General features: G+C 41.4%; 1 protein-coding gene across 6 annotated transcripts in view; it reads left to right on the forward strand.

Annotated features, from left to right (window-relative positions):
• TBC1D9 (TBC1 domain family member 9) overlaps positions 1-20,049 on the forward strand; it is a 70,218-nt gene that overhangs the window by 10,653 nt on the left and 39,516 nt on the right. For 2 of the 6 annotated variants that reach the window (XM_083834856.1, XM_083834857.1), the window contains exon 1: positions 7,963-8,317. The exons of the other annotated variants lie outside the window; for them this stretch is intronic. In XM_083834856.1, coding sequence (XP_083690982.1) covers positions 8,191-8,317 — 127 coding nt within the window. In that variant the 5' untranslated portion in view covers positions 7,963-8,190. Of the gene's footprint in view, positions 1-7,962; positions 8,318-20,049 lie in introns of those variants that run through there. 6 annotated transcript variants of the gene reach the window in all.

Here is a 20,049-nt window from a genome sequence, read left to right on the forward strand (position 1 = left end):
GGGGGACTGTGGGAAGATCTTAAAATGCCTGAAAAGCAGGCAAGTACTAAGTTGGATTAACCTGGAGCCTAGGTCACTTCACAGCTTACAGTTATTTAGGCTAGCTCTAGCTCAAAATGCTTCTCAAATCAGAGGCTGTGTGATGGTGAGGAGACTGGTTTAGAAGCTGGCCAGTTTCCCAGAATAGCTTTGCAGTCAGTAAGACCAGGCATCTTGTGCAGAGACAAACTCTGATCCCAGATTCTAAGCAGCTGCTTGGTGGGCAGCCAGGAGTGGGATGGAGGAAGAGCAGCAGCCGGGAGCCTGCCAAAGAGATGTTTTTGTCTTCAGTGCTATATTTGTGTGTGACTTATTGCAGCTTAATTAACAAGGAAACAAAGATGAAGACAGGCTCTCTGTAGCTGTGCCCATGTGGCATCTGAGTCACATCAACTAACCTTCTCCATCATGAGAAACAATAGTGGGAGCTGGATTTTCTTGGGGTGGCAGGGTAAGGTAGCAAAAACTAATGTTGTGATGGATGTAAACAGAACAAAATAACAGATGTTAGCCTTTTAATGGGATACTACTCTAAAATGAGATACCTCAAAGGTAAAATTAAGTATCTCAGTGGCATATAAGGCTTGGAATTCCCCAAATCTTTTAGTTCTTACATATGAACTTGACTCTCCTGTTCACCTCATTTTTCTGAGACATTTAAAACTGCAACTAAACTGCATCACTGAAGTGCAATTTGAATTAAGTGCAAGTTGAATTAACTCCAATGTAGACTTCTACCAAAAAAATCTGAATAAAGCTCTTATTCCTGACTACTGTTTTCTAATATGTTTGTCATGGTGTTTTAGTACGTTCATTTTCTTTTTGGATTAAGAAATATCTATGTATATGTGCATGCATTCTTCTATGTTTCAGAGCTAAATACACTACTATTGCCTACGTATAATCATGGGTTTATAAGACTAGGTAATCTGTGAAACTAAGAAATATCACAATGTGATCCAGGTCAGTATTTATTTATGCAGTCTATTCAGGAAATTAGCACAAACAGATTTGAGTTTGGTTTTATGAGGTTATGTGGATCAACTGCTATGGCAAACCTGCCCTCCTGGGTTACCCAGAGTATGATATTATTTGCAGGGGACTTGAGTATGTTCAGCTGGAACTGATGTTAATTTTTCAAAGCAAGTCAGCTCTTCAAATTTTAGTATCTTAACTCACATTAGTGTTGTCTGCTATTTTCAATTACCAGGCAAATAACTGGTAAACAGTTAAAGCACAAAGAAACACGCACACCCCGACTGTTTACACACAGTCTCTGTACAGGCTAATCCCCACCCACAAATTGTCACCACCTCTGTGCCAGCACTTGACAAATGAACATGTGGTGACTCCCTCCATAACCGCATGGGATTATTTGCTAAGGAGTAAAAGGCATTACAATTAAACACAAGAAATGCAATCATTGTAATACATTATTATGACTCTTATTTATTGACTCTAAGCTAAGCTTAAGTTTCTAAGTTAAACCAGAGGGGAAAATTCTACAGTCTGCTCCATGATGTCTCCCTACCCAGCTATGCTTATGAGATTTCTGAGTCACTTTTCAGGTTTCTGCTTTCAGCAACCAAAGCAATTGCTGAAGATCCCAGACTTTCCCAGACTAATGCTGAGGAAAGCTCTAGAGTAAACTAACTACAAATTAAATTAACTCTGCAAGTTATTCACTACACAAATGAGTAAATGGATTGACTAGCACCTCAGCCTCCTGTTTTTCTACAGATCTAACTCAGGTTCAGTTCTTACTTCTTATGGAAAGTTGTTTCTCTAAATAATTTGCAATCTATTTTAGCATAACTCAAGTAACAAAATGCATAGAAAAGCAAGGAATGTCGTTGGAGGGTAAACAAAATTTACATTGAATGTAAGGATAAACAAACCTAACCAGTTTATGACTGAGCAAAATTAAGTCTTATGACATAAAATAAAGTATTCAAATTCACGTGCTTAGCATAAGTAGCTCATGAAAAGGTTTAAGGTAAGTAATCACTGAGCATTAACACTTAAAACCAAATTAAGTCCAGCAGTTTCTCTGTTGTCCAATATAACTTGAATTGTCCCTCAGGAAATCTATCATCTCCACCAGGAGTAAGTTACGAATTACAAGAGTAGGCGATTATACCACCAAAGTCTTCAGAATAAATCTAATTCCTTACCAGTGTTGTTTCAAGCTTTCTCACTCCTATCGCTCTGAAGAAACAGCGCCAATGAAGCTTCTTGCTGAGCTGGTTCAGTGACTGACTGCTTGCTCCTAAAGGTGCTAACAGGAACGTGCAAAATGTAGTTGGATTGCTGAACCTGAAACAAAGAGGCAGATTGTGCTGTTACCAACATGTGTCCCACCCTTTTTTCTAGCATCTCACTAAAGTATAAGAGTGCCTTTTTTCAGGGCAGTTGCTTTTAAAAAATATCAGCTGCTGTCAAACTTTTGTTGGCTTTCCTCTTAGCTTAGTAACATTAGCTCAACCGTGTGCAACCTCCTAAGGCATATTCAAATGGGCTGTTTTCCTTCTCAACTTTGATTGTCAGCTTTATTTGGTTGTAGTAAACTTTAATAATGTCTTTGGAATTTTAGTTGTTGGGTTTATTTAATCTATTTGCATTCCACTGGAAGATGGCTGATGTTGAAATTTTGATACACTCATCTGTATACTGAGGTAGTTCCCACATTTAAAAAGAACAAGCTTTGGTTAGTGTGTTAGACCTAACAAACCATGGACTAGTTAGTCTATCATTGAACTTTGTTGCAATGACAGAATGATTTATCTGGGATAATATTAAGAAATTTTTACAGAAAGGGAATATATTTTATTTTGAACAGTAGATGTGTGGTCTCATGGAATTAGGTCCAGTCAAATAAAGCTTGTTTCTTTTTTTGGCAGGGTAAAAGCTTTGGCCAATATAGATAGATAGAGTTGAAAAATGTCTGGATTTTGCCAAAGCAATTCTAATTGTAAAGACGTTATATATGGAATTAACTTGGTCTGAACAACTGGGTACAAAATGAATCCACAGATTTTAGAACAAGGGGATAATACTGAGTGGGATGGTTTGTAGCAGTCCATGTATCACTTTAATAATCTAAATGATTAGGATTGTACTAAAGGATTTTTACTGACAATGTTTATGAATGACATAGGGATAAGCAGGATAATAAATACTGGTGTAAGGTCATTGCTATAACAAGTCACAGATCATTCTACTACAGTCCAGTGCTAAAGTCCATAAACCAAGTGTAAGGCAAAGAGTGCCAGTTATATCCAAAATAAGGGTGGTTGCTTTAGAAAGCTCTTCCTGGGTGAAGACTTAGGATAAAGCACTTCATGTGTTCCCAGTGCAGTGCTATGTCAAAGCAAGGCATTTCAGAAAGAATTTCTCAAAAGCAGCAAGGATCTTATTTCATTTTTTTAAAAAAGGTGAAGCTTTGTTAAAATACTGTGTCCAATTCTGATACCTACTCTTCAGAAATTGTCAGAGTTCAAAGGATAGAATAGACGTGGCAGGCGAGCTGGTAAGTCTTATCTGATGCACATCACCAAGCGAGGTAGGCCACAATCCGACGTGTGGGTTGTGGGCAGATGGCTACCTCAGCTGTGAAGAGCCTAGTATACAGCAGTGCTTTACAAAGAGTAAAGCAGTTTTTATTGTACCTAACAGCGGAGTTAAATATAATGCCTTGCCAAAAAGAAAGGAACTGCTTTTTATCAGTAAGCTGTACCTTTGCTGTGGGAGACTGGCAGAATATAACAAAAAACTGGCCTTAAAAAAAAGCTTTCGTTCATAATGAGAGCAAAAAGTAGTGAGTGGCATACTCAAGAATAGTTGTTATGGTTATAGGGAAGTGTAAAAATGCATCACAGAATATGAAACTGCTCTAATTGACCTTCCTCGGAAATCTAGATTCCTCATTCAGACTAAAAGCTGGTAAGTTTGTCCTGAATTTGACAGTCTTTCCAGGCAATGAAAATATGCTGGGAAGAGAAAACAGACAGCTGGGTATTATCTTCAGAGTTGATGTTTCCTGTCAGATATGCAAACGTAGAAGAACCCAGCTGTAACAGACCTCCTGATGTGATGCCTTTACGAAGGCATATTTAGTCAAAGAAAAATATAGTCACTGTCCAAATCTCCTGAGAGAGGGTCAGGTGCTCTCCCTGCTGCCTTGCTGCATGCCTGGGACCCTCTGAAGTCAACACTGCTTTTCTGTTCAACCTCTGTTGTCACAAATTCAAAATGAACCACTGCAGCTCGGTGAAGATCCACCCTGACACTCTTTGGGTACCTGGAAGAAATGTTGGATGTTTCCTTTGTAAGAATCACCACATCAATAAGAACAGAATACCCTGCTGCTAGCCTGTTAATTTGAAATCACTTTTAACTTGAGCAAAATAAATGGGGAATCCAATAAATGTTTTTGTTTACGGCATACAAGGCCAGGTAAGAAAGGTTACAGAGAGGACAATGATATTTAAAAAAAAAAAAAAGTGTCCTTGTTCTTCAGCAAAGCAACAAATCCGAAATCCTTTTCGGCATCCTTTAATGAGATGCAGATGTTTATCTAGCCTCTGCAGTGAGGGTATACGTGGTCTTCCCAGGTTGCTTTCATGCTGGTGAGCGTACCCTCTCTTTTTGTTGAAAAACTCCTGGGACTTGTTTGGGTTACTTTCTAATTCCTTTGCTCTATTTCACTTTGAAGTACTTTGTTTCCAGATTTCCTTGGGAGATTTATTGATGCAGTCTTCTTGGTGTACTACCTGCCCAACCCTGGTGTGGGATAGCAAATGGTACTTTTGATGGCCTGGTACTGAATAAATGCCAAAATCCTACAGAAAGTTAACTCTTTCCTATCAAGCAGGTTGTGTTCCAGTTGGGTGCAATATTTCACATGTGCTGAGTGTTATACTTCATAAAAAAAGGTATGTCTTACAGCAGGTGCTCAGCAATTCAATCAGTCCATTAATGGCTCTTGACACTAGACCCAAGGATTATAAAATTATTTTGGAGTGATAAAGGGCTTGACAGTGAGTGGCCCTGGTTCGGAGTCTGAAGGACACCGTTACCAGAGCTGGGAAGTGGAAAACTGCAGGTAGTGGATGCTGGGATTTGAGTACCTTTACTTGCATCCTTGCAACAGACTTCCTGGATGACCCGAAGCAAGAATTATTTCCTATGATTCAGTCTCATCTGTAGAAGTGCCTGTAATATGTACTTGCAGGAGCACGGTAAAAGTGCCATCATTATTTTTGAATGCTTCTAGTTGCTTCAATAAACAGTGTTACAGGCATATAAACACTAAGTTTTGTGGCAGGTGAGTTGACCATGCAGTAAGAAATCTCAAATCCTTTTCTTTCTTATGTCCTGTTTCATTCCACATTGTAACTAACACAATGTCCTCTGGCTTCTTAAACCTTAGGCAACATTTATAAAGTAAAACACTTGTCACAAGAAGCTCAACACCAGCTCTCTCCATGTACAAATAAGGTGTTGATTTATAGCAGTCCAAGGATCTAAGCTTCTAGATAGTGATGACTAGGTGCTTTCCTATGCTTAGGTATGCCCTTGTGCAGGACCTGTATGGCTATTGTTCTAAGCTGAACAGTGTGTACACTTATCAAAGGTAAATTTTTACATGATATTTTATCTTTGCCCCTAGCCAGTTAAATGGCTGTCTTGTACCACTCACAAATGCCAGTTAGCTGCATTTAAAAAAGAGGCCAATTGTAAGGAGGTGTTTGGGGGAATAAATGGTAAAATGCCTGCTTTATTTAATCTTTTTCCTACTTGGGTACTGTTATTCTCCATTAATCTGATGACAATGCACATAAGGACTAGAATCATGTTTATTTTCTTCTCCAAGGTGTTTATAATATAACATAAGAAGTAACTAATTGGTTTGTATTAATATCTGTTCCTGATTTAACCATTTCTTTAATACATTCTTCCAAATTGAAGGGCATGTGTTGAAGTTTTAAATCTAATGGCACAGAGACTTTCAAATACTCCCAGTTAAAATTAAAACGACACTGAGGTTCCAACCTGATATAGTTTTGTTTGTTTCTAACAAAATATTGCAATACAAGCTGGGTCAATTATTCCAATACTGATTTTTCTTTTTTCCATTTTGCATTTAAGATTTTTTTTAAAAAAATCCTATTCTAATTCTTTATTTTGTTCCCAGAGTACCAGATAGAAAAGAAACTTGTTAATGGGCAACTAAAATCCAGAAAAAAATACATGTAGATAAGTATTTTACATAAGGGATAAAAAATGCATGTTTGGCATATAGGAGATAATATTTGCATTAGCTTTAAGAGAAAGGTCAGCCATGATAGCACAACACTTGTTTTTTCATTACTGTGGAAGCGGATCAGATTTCTATTTAAAAATGCCTTGATGCTATCTACAACACAGCAACAAAGCAACAAAAAGACACAATATAGCCTAATTTTAAATGTCATTGCTTGAGGGATGACATCTTGCTTCTTTCCAAATTTATTAAAATATTGCAGAGCGCTTAACAGAAATAAATACAAAGGACATTAAAAACTGTTTTTGGTGCTCTTTATGCCATTAATGTATGTCATTGTACTCAGATATAAAACAGACTAATTGGTGCTATTAAGGCCTGGCAGCTGTCTTCAGTGCTTACAGTTCTGCAAACATAACTGTGCCCAAGTTAGGCGTGGGAGACAGAAGGGCTTCCTAACACCTGTAAGTGATCTTTTCCTTCTCAAGGGACCACAAGATTAACTTCATCACTGGCTCTGACTGCAGCAGGATTATTCAGTTATTCTTCAGGTTTGGTTATTCACTGACCTAAAATGTCAGTGCTGCCATAGTAATTCTACTACAAGTTGTTGGCAGTGATAAAAGTACAAGAACGTAATGCCATCCGTGCTTCTGTGACAACACAGAAACTTTTTCAAGCCACTTGTGTGTGACATCCTGCCTTTAGTAAAGGAAGTTATTAAGAATTTTTGCTACTACTTTTTGCCAGGTTAGAATTTAACTTTCAGTCTACTTGCTGTATCATAGAATCATTAGGGTTGGAAAAGACCTCTCAGATCATCTGGTCCAATCATCCCCTACCACCGACCTCACCCGCTAAGCCATGTCCCTCAGCACCACGTCCAACCTTTCCTTGAGCACCCCCAGGGACGGTGACTCCACCACCTCTCTGGACAACCTACTCCAACGCCTGACTGCTCTTTCTGAGAAGAAATATGTCTTAAATAGAGTTGGTCAAAACAAAACCAAAGCGAAGATTGAATTTTTTTTTCTGAAGTTATAAGAAATTTGTTTGTTCAGAGTTTTTCTTTAAAAATACTTTCCCCCTCTCCCCCTCTAATCGTCCAGTTAAAAGGGTGAGGTCGTTTCAGCAATGTTAGAATTCCAACTAATACGATTCTACGATAAATTCTGGAAGGGTGAAGAAGGCCTTTTGCACTCCCATTGGGATTATATTCCCCTGCCTTAGTGCGAACAGCAAATGTTTACCATGGCCCACTGCGAATGCGAGGAGTGTTCCTCAGGTTGCCGCTTCCTCTCCCGGACCTTTTGCCCACGCAGTGACAGAGGTGTGACTGCCACCTCAGGTGGGGAGTCACCTCTCCCATGACAAGGCGTCAGCCTCTGTATGAGGAACATCGGCGGTCGGGTTCCACGCCACCATGAGTCGGCACCAGCTGCAGGATGGCCCTACCGTAAAGCTAAGGACTCCGTGAAAAGTTTGTGCCCGGAACACGCGCGTTCGTGATTTTGAGACTGAATTTATTCAGCAACCTGAGCTGCTAAGGTACGGCACACCGCGCGGCTGGCTGGCGGCAGGCTTCCTCGCTGTGCTGAGGGGAGCGGCGGTTGGGCGGGCGGTTGCGGGGCGGTTGGGCGGGCCGTTGGCTTGGGGGCGGCGCGCGGCGGCGGCCGTTGATGTCACCGCTGCCCTGGGCGCTGCGGCGGCTGCTGCCGGGGCCGCCCCTCCGCGCCCGGCGGCGGCAGCGCCGAGGGCATGCGGCTGCCTCCTCCTCCTCTTCCCCGCCGCCGCCGTTCCCCGGCGGCCGGGCATGGTGGCGTCTGAGGCGGCCGGTGCGTGCGTGAGGCCCCGCGGGGCGCACGCCCTTTGTCCGCGGCGGGAGCATGTGGGTGAACCCCGAGGAGGTGCTGCTGGCGAACGCGCTGTGGGTGACGGAGCGGGCCAACCCCTACTTCATCCTCCAGAGGAGGAAGGGGCACGGCGGCGATGGAGGCGGCGGGGGACTGGCGGGTAAGGCCGGGGGGAGGGCAGGGCAGGGCCGCCCGCGGGGACGGGTCCGCCTCGGCTGGGGTCCCCCGGGGGCGGCTGTGCGACGTGGGGACCCTCAGGGGGTGCTGGGGGGCGAGCTGCCTTCGCCACCCGGGGCTGCGGGCTGGCAGCGCCCCGCACGGCCTCCCCGGCGGCCTCCGAGCTGTGCCGGCGGCCCTTCGGCCCCCTGCGGCGTCCCTCAGCGCTGAGGGGATGCCCTGAGGCTTTCCTTAGGGTTTATGGGCTTAGAGCCGCTGCGAAGGCGTTGTGCGGGTGGTCAGCGCTGTCCATGCCCTGGTACGTGAGGGTGTGACTTGCTGAGGTTCTTGGTGGATTTTGTGCTTGAACCCATAATGCACACTCCTGAACATGAGACCGAGTTGTAATTCATAGGTACGTGCTACCAGAACACATTTGCTTTGGCTTCTCTCTATTCTTTAGGATGCCCTTGTAAAGCCTGTTCCACAAATGCTTTGTTTTCAGCCTCTGTCAACTGGAAACACTTTTGTAGGTGTCTGGGTTGTACATATGTTGGTCTCCTGACAACCGCATACATGACAACTGCATACACTCAGTATTTTAGACCTTTAATCGTTTTTAGGTAACGTGTATAAGTTTTTATAAAACTTGAGATATGGAACCCAATGGTGTTACCATTGGTCCTTCTTGACTTGGTAGGAAATGCTCAAGCTCATACTCCGAAAACTGGTTTCTTCCTTCCCCACTTGCACTGAAACCAGTTACTTAGGCTAATCAAAATAAGCACATGGACTGCATTGATGTTTGGTTCAAGGTCCTGGGTATATTTACCAGAAGATTAAGTGTTTCTTCAACCTCTGAATACTCTGTGGGCCTGCAAACAATTTACAATCTAAACTAATGCACCACTCCAAAGTGTTTTTTCATGTAGGGCCTTGAGATCTTCAGTGTTAAAGGTTAATCAAGCCCACCTTGCGTAGAAAGTGACCAGCAGTTGTTTTGTGTTGGCTGTAGATTTCTGTTGTTGTTTTCCTGTAATTTTTTTTTTTTAATCTTCGCAATTATGGGCAGTGTTGACAAATCCACTTAAAATATTTCTTGCCTCAAAACTTTACCCTTGCTGTGTTTACTGAGGAATTGTTTGCAGACACTCCTTCCTTGGATTACCCACTGGCCTCCAAGGTCTTTTTTTTCTGTTTTAGTGGAGGTGGTTTGAGTAGGCGCTCCTGTACTTCTCTGACTTTGTCACCTCTGAATTAGAGATTGTTTGAGAAACCCAGACAATCTTCCAAACACTTAAGTTCCTGGGAAGCATTTTGAGAATTTTATTTTCTCTTCAACTTATTTGCAGTGTGTGTGTATAACAAGGCCTTCTTGCAGCAGTGCGTGTAGTGTGATAGATGATACCACCGTACAGAGATCACTTTGAAGATTTTCTCCTTTGAGTGAGAACAAGATTCACAAATGCATGCTCCTTGTTTTGTGAAGCTCAAATGAGCCGACAGCATTTAGCAGCAGTTCAGAATATAGAAACAGTTCTATCTTTGTTTCTGCATTTTTTCCCCCTTGATATTTCAGTTTTTGTCCGCCGCATCTGTTATTTTAGCATGTGAATGCTCTCTGTGTAGTGAATATTGATTTAGAATGCACAAGTTCTAAGCATAGTTTGAGAATTGCTTTTCATGTAGCTTTTATTAGGGTCTATCTGCATGGAATTGCGTGTGGTGGGATTGAGGTAATGGCAACAAGTAGCTAAATAATTTCTATGGATTTTGTTTGCTTGTTTTATATGATGCCTGGGGGGAAGAGCTGGAGTTTTTTTTAGTACGTTGCCAGAACCATAGCTAAACAAGCACCCAGCACTAACCTGTAGGAGTTATCAGCGCTGGCAGTCTCAAAAGCCTCTATGGGACCTTGTCAGACCTTGCCACGTTAGTGCATGGGTTTGTGATGCAGTGGTGGACAAAAGGTGGGTGAAGAAGAAAGAAAGGGCTGTGGAGTAGCCAGACTACTCCCAGCTTAGTAGGCACAGTAAGAAGAGGAACTTATGGTTAGTTGTTTTCCCTGGAAATACCAATCCTGGAATTTTGTGCTGGTTGCTCTAATGGCTGTGGTTGGCCCATTGAGGGCCAGTGCAGGCAAAGAAAGCCAGTGGCCCACTCTTGATAGGCAGAACTGGCTAAAGGCAAAGTGTAGGGGAGCCTAACTGATCCTGAAAGTTCCAAACAACAACAAACCCTGCTGAAACACTTAATGGGGTATGTAGTTTCTAATAATGATGGCATTTAGGGTCGCACTGTGGGAAATTCTGTAGATAATGATATAGCTCTAGTGATGGATTTTTGAGGTTATCAAGTCTATGTTAGAGAAATGGGGGAAAAAAGGACCCTTTCATTTTTTTCCTTAATCTTCTATTCTGTAGTGATATGGTGCTGAAGTTTGCTCAGATAATAGCCTAAAAAGGTATCCACCCATGAATGTTGTGTAAAATTTGGCTCATTGCTCTGTGGGAAACAAGATCACATGTCCCTGAATTTGATTAAAAATTTTATATGTAAGATTTTCATTGTGGTTGAGAGTGGTCTGAATTTATGTATTCAAGAGAAGATGCAGGTACAGCTGTCACCTTTTTTTTTTTTCCTTGTAATCTAAGTTCTGCTGACTTGTGCTCCCTCATTATTGACTAAAGGCATTTGTCTTAAATTGTAGAATGATAATTGACTTTCAAATTGATGAGAATGTGGGCTCGATGACATGAGATGGCTTCGCTATGTAACTTAAACCATGGTTCAACAACGAGGAGCATTGATTTTCTGGCATTGCTTTCAAGTCCAGGGTTGCTGTGAAACTAGCCAGTAGGCAGACTGAGCTGGACTAAGTGTAACACCCTTCTCTCCATCTGTCTGACTTCAAAGAACGTAAATTGGGGCTGCGCTGCGGTGCCATTGTGTAGGTAAGGCTGAAGGAAGAGGTGGAGTGCTTTCCGAGGTGGCTGGGAATGAGGGGGGAGCCAGTACAGACTTCTTGAGACTGTGCTGTGGCTGGATGCTGTGACTGCAAAAATGTGTTTGAAGGCTGCCAGGTCTCAGTGTTACCCCTCCTCCTGTGCAGGGAGGTTACCATCACCAGAGCTAAGTCCAGAGGAACGCATCTTTCAGGTCTTTTCACACACTGTAGTCTAAAAACAAGTAGTTTATATAGCCTGGGGGGTGGGTGAAAGTAATTCTTATGGCTTTGAAGAAGAGCAGTACTCACATTACCTGTTCTTCTGGATCCACTCTGAGTGCAGCAATCCTTTGCTGGAAAGGTAGTATCAGTCACTCAGGGATACATGGGGAAATCTCAGCCCTTTCTGCGCAGATTCGTTCTTCTTGGCTTCAATTTACATAAACTAGTAGAACAGAGAAAGCCATCTTACTTCAACACTCATCTGGACGTTAGAAGCATTTTCTGCACTTATTTTAATATTGGATTGTAGCATGTTAGAAGCATGATGATCATCTTGTTCTGTGTCAGGGCAGTGCCTAATTAGTGAGTCTGAAGAAGTCATCTCTGCTAACAAAATGTCTGAATAGTCAGTCTGCTTAAGAGCTACAGCTTTTTTACTAAGCTGTGGTAAGCCATTTTAGACTGAATTAGGGCCTGGACGCTTTTAAATGATTGTGTACATGTCAGCATGCCTTAAGTGAAGGGCTGGTTAGGTTTTGTTTTAATTTGTTGATCTAAGAACTATGGGAAAGACTTGTAAATCGGTTTTAATTTTTTTTTCCTTTTTTCGTTGCTGTTCTGCAAACTTGCATTATCTTGCATGCTGCATTAATCTTTCAGGACAAGACTGAAAAATGTACTTCCCTACTTTAAAAATATTTGATGGTTGATGAGCGCGCTCCATCATGAAATTGTTTCGTGCCTTGCAAGTAGTTCCTTTATCTTGCTTCTGGGTGACGCTCACTCAAGAGTTTCCCTGTCGGTCAACAAAAGGAAGACGAAAAATTCTTTTGTTTCCTCTTTTGAGTTTTCTCAAAGGTGCCAGCTGTTTTTAACCCTCTCTTCTTCGTAACTATTTTACTTCCTGATGGTCAGCTACCTTCCCCGTGCAGGCACGTGGTTTGGCCTGTGTGAAATATTTCCTTCTCGAGAGGGTCCAGCATGTTGTAGGGCAGCCTGTATCAGCTGGGCAGAACGTGAAGCCACCTCCCTCCCATCGTTTGGGCATTGTGCACTGTATGACCATGCTTCTTTCGTGGATGTAAGGGTCTTGAACAGGTCGTAATCTTTATGAATAACTAAAAGGCTCATTTTTTTGTACATTAAGTGCATGTTGCGTACTGATACAACAAACAGGTTAAAAATTCCTCTATCTGCTTTCTGCTATCATGTGGTAATGCTAGCCAAAGGCTTTTATTTGGGAACAGCATTGCAAGGAATTAGTGCAACTAATAATTGACAGCAAAGCAATGTGTTCACAGCTTACAGGAAGAGACTGAGGGTGTGGTATGGTTAATTCATGGAACTGCTGTGTGCTTTTTGCGTGTGTACATTTCTGTGTGAAATGGACATGAAATTCTCATTAATTTTCTTTAACATCTTGTTACTGTAAAATCCCTTTGAATCCGAAGGCAAATAAATTGTTCGTCTTAGTTTGCAAGAACTGTTTTTAGGAATGAATTATTTTGCAGATACGGCATTTATGCTTACAGCTGGGACAGTGCATGTGTGAGAGATTCAGTACAAGTTTGTAAGTCTGTGAGATGTTGCCAAAGATGATTCAAATGCTTAAGCAGAGGAGAGCAGATGGAAATTTGCTGACTGCTAGTGGTAAAAGAAATTGATGAAGTACTATCTTTCTCACCAGCTATTTTTGCAGAAGGGGTTATCGTATAATTTCCTCGTTGGAAAGTCAGAAAGGAGAGGTTCTGAGCTCAGCTGACTGGCACAGGGCATCAAAGTTGAATCTGATGTAATTTTTAATCCTGTGCAGTTTTCTAAGTCAGAACGTTTTCTTGCACCCTCGCTAGACATGGCAATTAGTAGCTCAAATTTGGAGAAGAAATTCTATCGTGCTCTCAGCCTCCCAACTCAGAGGTTTGAGGAAGTAATTACTTAAAAAATCGTTTATGCCTGACATTAGAAAAGCTTTTGACCAGCGTATCATCTGTGTGATGAGAAGATGGTACGTGCTGTAACAAACATGTTGCTTTCTGTCCTCATTGACTCAAGCAGTTAGGATTTTACATGTCAAACTTGATACAATTCAGTAGAAAATATGCTTTCTGATGCTTGAAATGGCTATCAAAATACACACAATTAGCATCACTTATGTAGGTGGTCAGCCTGTCCATTAGCTTTCCGTGTCTGTTTGGCTCTGTCGTCTAGTGTTGCATCGAATCTCCTCTCCCACTGTTGGTTTCTTACAAGGATTTGCCATGGGTATATCTGCTGCTTCACACTAGTAGATTTCCACTTCAAGGAATCCAGATGTCAAAGAGCTGAACTCCTTTTGGTTCTCTGGATTGACTCACTGATCTTTCTGCTGAATCCCCAGGCGTTTTCACAGGTGCTTAATTGGAAGGTGTCTCATTTCCTGTCCAATGCTTCCGTTGATCTCCCGTTCTTACAGATCATGCGCTCTTTGCACAGATGCAGCGCCTGGGATGAAAATTCTTGGTGTTCCTTGGTGCTTGTGCAGCTCAGGTTTCTGTACCAAAATGCTTCTTGGCCCAAGACTTTCCCTGACGTCACTTCATCTTTTACACTTTGAGTAATGTGACCCATCAAGGCCTCTGAGCTGTCACTTCCCATTTTTGCCTTCTGACATCATGTTTTTTCTTGACAAACAAATTCAGTAATGTTTTCTGGACCTGCTGTTTTTCCTGAGATCTGTTTGTGTGAAACCCTGTTGGAAATGTCACACAGGACCTCAATGTAATTAGCAATGTCTAGGCCTCTTGGTAAATTTTCTGCATTATACCAAAGTTTGTATTGTTTAGATGCAGAATCTATATGCATGTATTTGCTATATGCAGAATCTGCTCAGCTTTCTATGTTCTTAACGCTTGCAGCCTCTACTTTTTTCAGTCCTTCATAAGATCACACTGTAGGATAGCTTTGACCTGTAATAGGCAGGGGTTGTTGCTGTCACTGACTTTGCTATAGTATAAAGATACAACGTATGTAAAGGCCTTTAAGTTGATGTTTTCTCCAGTTTTTTGATTACCCGTCATACTTCTGATGTCTGTTCAATGTTGACATTCAATAAACTACACTTGCATTTGGCTTTCAAATCTGGTGCTGAGGTGGGTTTAGATTCTGGAGCACTTCTTGGAAATCTTCTGTCTGTTACTTTCCTTTCAAAATAAAGGTTGTAAGTATTTCTAGATGTCACAATTACTCCATTTTTTTCTGAAGTTTTTCCAAAGTTCCTATATAGAGGTCTGCACCACAACAGCAGCCTTAATTTAAGCTTATTAAAATCAAGTTCTTAAAATTATTTTGGTTCTTTTCTCATGGGTACTCAGTCAGAGCAGTTAGGTCTTGTTTTTTACTTTTGGCAAAACGTGTTTCTCTTTAGATTTAACATGTATTTGATCATGCTTGTTTCAGGATTGTTCCTTAGTTCAAGGTGAGTTTACTGTGTACGCATTAGGTGTTGATTTATACCATTGATTTTGTTGGCTAGATTCAGTTTACAGTGTCTTTTCTTCTTAGTTTGGCAGTATTTATTTGCTTGCACTTAGTTGATTTGTTCTTGAGGCTTATGTTGGTGCAGATGCAGTTGGTGTAAGTTTTGCTGTTGGGTGAAATCTGTTTAATTTGCTTATGCTACTCAGAGAGTGGGGTGCTATGTAAGAGCTAGTTTTTAGTGGAATTCAGTGACTTCTGTGCTGTTTTGGTCAATGGTTGTTGGTCATGCTTTTCCTAAGTTGTTTTTGTTTATTTTGCTTGTTAAAACAAACTCATAAGGAGTAAATTTTGCTATTTTGTTAATCATACCTTGAAAGCAATTGTTGAATCTATCTGTATTCACAAAGTTTCTCCATCATTTCATAGCCTGGTGTGATTGACAAGTAATAACAAACTTCTTTTCTTCAGGTGTGTGAGATTTTGTTTTGGTGCAAATGTCAGTTTCCTCAGAGCAGTAAGCCATCACACACCTGAAGCTGTCATGCATGGCCTGTTCCTGCTCATGTCTCCACCCAGCCTGTCTATGCTTGTGCTAGGATTTCCTTTCAGTTCAAATCTAGTGGGTTCGTTTCTGGGAACTTCTTCATTGGATGTATTTTGAGTGAGTTACTGTACGTGGACCTTTCATCGTTTGTAAACTTGGCTTCAGTGTAAATAAAGGCAATTATTTCACTGTGTGTATATGCATCCATATCTATATGTAGCAAATACATATTCTGTTTTATTTTCTCTGGTGAGGAGAAAAGCAGCCAAGTTCTACAATGCTAAAATATTTTAAATGATGCTTAGTAGATAACACTGATATATGTAGTTATATATGAGAATGATTTAGGGTGCTTCAGCTTACTATCCAAATTTACAAAAGATTTTGAAAGGAGAAAGTCGAAAACCCAGTCAAACTTGGATTAGAAGCAAGATTCAGATTTTTACAGGGATGGTCATCAGTTGTTTAGACACCTTGACAAGTACTGAACTGGACATCGAATTGCTGATCACTTTAAAATTAAGATAGCTAGAAGAAAATCTGTTGCGATCACAACTGTTAAACTTGAAAGGAGAATGAAAGCTTTATCCTTTGTTACTGTCTTAAACTGCAGTAGTCAAGCTAGATCACCACATTGGCCCTACCCAAGCTTTTTAAAAAAAGGTGATGTTTTCAGTCTTGTCTCATTTGTGTTCATCATCCTGAAGACAGAAGCAAGTACTGTGTTTGCTGCTTGTTTTGCTAAATGTCACCAGAGTGACAGAACTTCCTCAGTGTCTGTTTCACTGATATTTGAAAACTTCTATGAAGTTCAGTGGTAGAAGGAAAGAGCAACAAAGGCAGGAGTTGAGGAAAACTTAACGGATCATAGGCTTTGGTTCCAGAGGAAGAGTGTTTTGGGTATTTTTTGTTATATGTTACGTGTTCATATAAGTCAATGCTATATAACCCATATGGAAGACAGTAGCCAAGTATTTAGGTACTGTTTTGCTTTAGTTTGTATGAATTTTATGCATATAATGCAAAACTGTATAAACCTTCATGAAGTTTCAAGTGTGGTGTTCGCAGTGAAGATGTTTTCATACTTTTGAGGATACTATTACTAGGATGGGAAGCTTAATACTGTAGTTACTTTTGAGTGGTGTATATATAATACTTACTATTCATTTAGTCTATCCCATGAAATGGAATCAGATAGCTTTTTCCCACCCCATTTAACAGGATTTGTCAATAATATTACTTGTGGAGTTCAGATTGTTGCTCTAGGTTGAGTTTCGACTGTCAAGTAATTGGATGACCTCCTCCCGTAATAACAAATGAGTGAGCTAATTATGTAAACACGTGGACCGTCTTGAAAAAAAATAGAAAATAAATGATTCATATAGTGTCTAGGCAAAACACAATAGCTTGTACTGTACATCTTAGCTATGTATTGTCATGAGTAATTGTTTTTATAGTCCAGGAAGTAATATTTAAACTTGAGGACGAGTTTTTTTGTTGTCCATGATTTCGATATAAAACTGAATGCTCTGGGTGAAAATATGGCTGACGCAGGGCTGAATTGGGCTTTCTCAGAAATGATCAGACGTCTACAATCCAAATAGTTCCCTTGGATGTTTCAGGATTATGGCCAGAGCTCGTTATGTGTCCATCTGACATTAGTGGAAAGAGAAGGGGTCATCAGCACACAGCAAGTAAGGGAATCATATAAGCGGTATTTCTTTCATTCACCTGGAATGTCACTATGCCTGTTTTGAAAACTTCTTACTGATGACACGTGACTTTGCCAGCTTTCCTACTTGCGGTGTTGAGCTCACATACGAATAGGCTGCTAACATCCGTGGGGCTAATTGAGTAATAACCCATGAGCATGACTCCGAGAGTCACCGGGTGACCTGTAAGAAGTCTTAGTTCTGTTCTGTACACTTCTGTTTTTCTCTAGGTGCGAAAAAGATGAACGTGTGCTGTTTGTTTAGGTGTTTTAAGAAGTGTTTATTTTTAACAGAAGATGTCTTGAGAGACTGTCAGGCTGTTGATAGTAATGGTTTGTCAGCAGTCTTCTCTTGCAAACAATTTGTGTAAAATTTTCCGTAATAATGATGATGAGTGATGTGATGCTTTTTTTTTTATTGTTTTAGGCTATGTGGTGGTGTTACTAGTGCAGCAAATAAAGATGCATTAAGTGAAAATGTATCATTTCAGGCTGCTTCCGCAAACAAAGGAAAATAGCCTGGCAAGGTGATAAAATTCAGACCTCTGACAGACTCAATAAGGGCGATGCACAGGATATCTCTGTGAGAAGTCAAATGGCAGCAAATCTGCCTTGATTTCTGCTGTCCCCACCCCTGGCTCAGTCCATAGCAGCAGCAGCTGAAAGGGTATAAAAAGGGGAGCAGGGAATAAGTAGGAAGCAGCTGGTGCTCCTCTGCCCTGCATACGTGCTTACTGCTGCGACTGCATAGTTCTTCGACCTCCCATTTTGCCTCCACTGAGACTCCTGAGAGCTATTGACTAACCCCTTTTGAGCATTTTTGCATTTGCTGTATTCTTGGATTTTTTTATGCCGTTTGTGGCTAGTTGTAGCGCAGGGAGAAGGATGTAGCAGCAATGGGGGCAGGGCAGGGCTCAGTTTTGGGAGCCAGGGGATGACACATGCTTGTCATCTGGCTAACTGGAGGAGAGGAGGGTGTTTTCCTGGGTGGCAGTAGCAGGCACAGCAGTTGCACCAACTGCACAGTGACCTCATTCCGGCTCTAGGCAAGATTTGATGCAGGTTGCCCCTGACTCTGAAGCGTGGATGTGTTGCAGATTTCTGCTGTGTGCTGAAAGCGCCTCAAATTTGAGGACTGCAAGGATAAAGCTGAATGGGAAGTGTCACTGTCGGTTATTGTCCTGAGCTTTTTGATAGGTAGTGCTTTCTGGGCAAGAAAGCCACAGCTGCTAGTGATTTTTATGGTCTGAATGGTCACTATATATTGTTGTTCATAAACAGTAGCTAAATTGGTTTTGGTGTTTTTATAAGGTGCACTAGAGGTGATACATAATCTAGGTCTTCACTCTTGAATATGTAACCTGATTTACTTTGAGAATCTTGTTTTTAGCAGGTAAAATGTGGGGGCACAGACACAATTATTAGATCGGTGTTGGAGGAGTGGTAGAAAGGTGATAAAGACTACTTGATTTCTGTGTTTTATTTAAAATAAAGCATAACTTCTGGTAATACAGGGCTACTGTTTGTCAGGAAGACAATCCTGCTGTAACAGCAGCAAAAAAAATGTTTATGTTTAAGGTGCATAAACTTGCTTTTCCTTTTAATGTAAAAACACCAGTAATTGCAAAAAAAAAAAAAAAACAACACCCTTGCAGATTCTTGTGAGAGGTTAAGTTAAAAAAAAAAAAAAAGGTAATCACTAGTTAAATTTTTAGACGTAAAAAGGAGGAGAAACATACCTGCAGCAAATATTTGTGCTATAGTCATCAAGCACAGCAATATGTAAATATTAAAGCAACTGAAAACACATTACTGTGTACGGTTTGGGTAACATGATGTAAGAAGTACATAAAACTATTAGAGAACCCCAAAAGGAGAGCTACAAAGATAGTGAAAGCTATAGAGGAGAAGACATGAGTGGCTGAGGCCCCTTGGTTTGCTCAAACAAGAGCAGAGCAGGCCGAGGGGAGGCCTCATGGCAGCCTGCAGCTCCCTCACGAGGGGAGCGGAGGGGCAGGCGCTGAGCTCTGCTCTCTGGGGACAGCGACAGGACCTGAGGGAACGGCATGGAGCTGGGACAGGGGAGGGTCAGGCTGGGTGTTAGGGAAAGGTTCTGCACCCAGAGGGTGGTCGGGCACTGGGACAGGCTCCCCAGGGCAGTGGTCACGGCACTGAGCTGCCAGAGTTCAAGAAGCGTTTGGACAGCCCTCTCAGACACAGGGTCTGATTTTTGGGTGGTCCTGTGTAGAGCCAGGGGTTGGACTCAATGTTCCCTGTGGGTCCCTTCCAGTTCAGGATGTTCCGTGATTCATTGTGACTTAGACAGCTGTTTGTGTTCATATACTATAAAGTGTGTGTGTTTTCCACGGTGGTGGTTTACAGTGTACCAAGTTTCTACTGCAGAACATCCATTGATTTCATGACAGTTTACTGGTAATTTGTAAGCAGTCTGGACTGTAAGCTGTCTGGGATGTTGGTTCCCAAGGAGAGGAGAGTGCAGCGCAGTGGTGCTTGGAAGAGTCTGTCTGAATCAATTGTGCTGGTCTTGAAATGAAGATAACTTACCTTTCTGGGAAATAGTTTGGTCAGATAGGAATCATTTGGCTTAAAGGGGTCCATGTTATACAGGAGGTCAGGCTTCATGTGGTAATAAATGCTTCTAGTGAAAAACACTTCAAAAAGTGGTTGCCCATGTAAGGATACAAGCACAGTAAGTCATAACGTGATGCAGAATACAGACAGCTAATCTCTGCACTTCGAGGTGGAGTTATAATCCTTGCACAGCTCAAGACTAAATGTGAGGTACAGTGGTCAGATAAATAAAATACGGTACAATTTCTTCCTTCGGCGTAAGTT

This window comes from Anser anser, assembly GCF_964211835.1.
Source record: "Anser anser genome assembly, chromosome: 4".
Lineage (NCBI taxonomy): Eukaryota > Metazoa > Chordata > Aves > Anseriformes > Anatidae > Anser > Anser anser.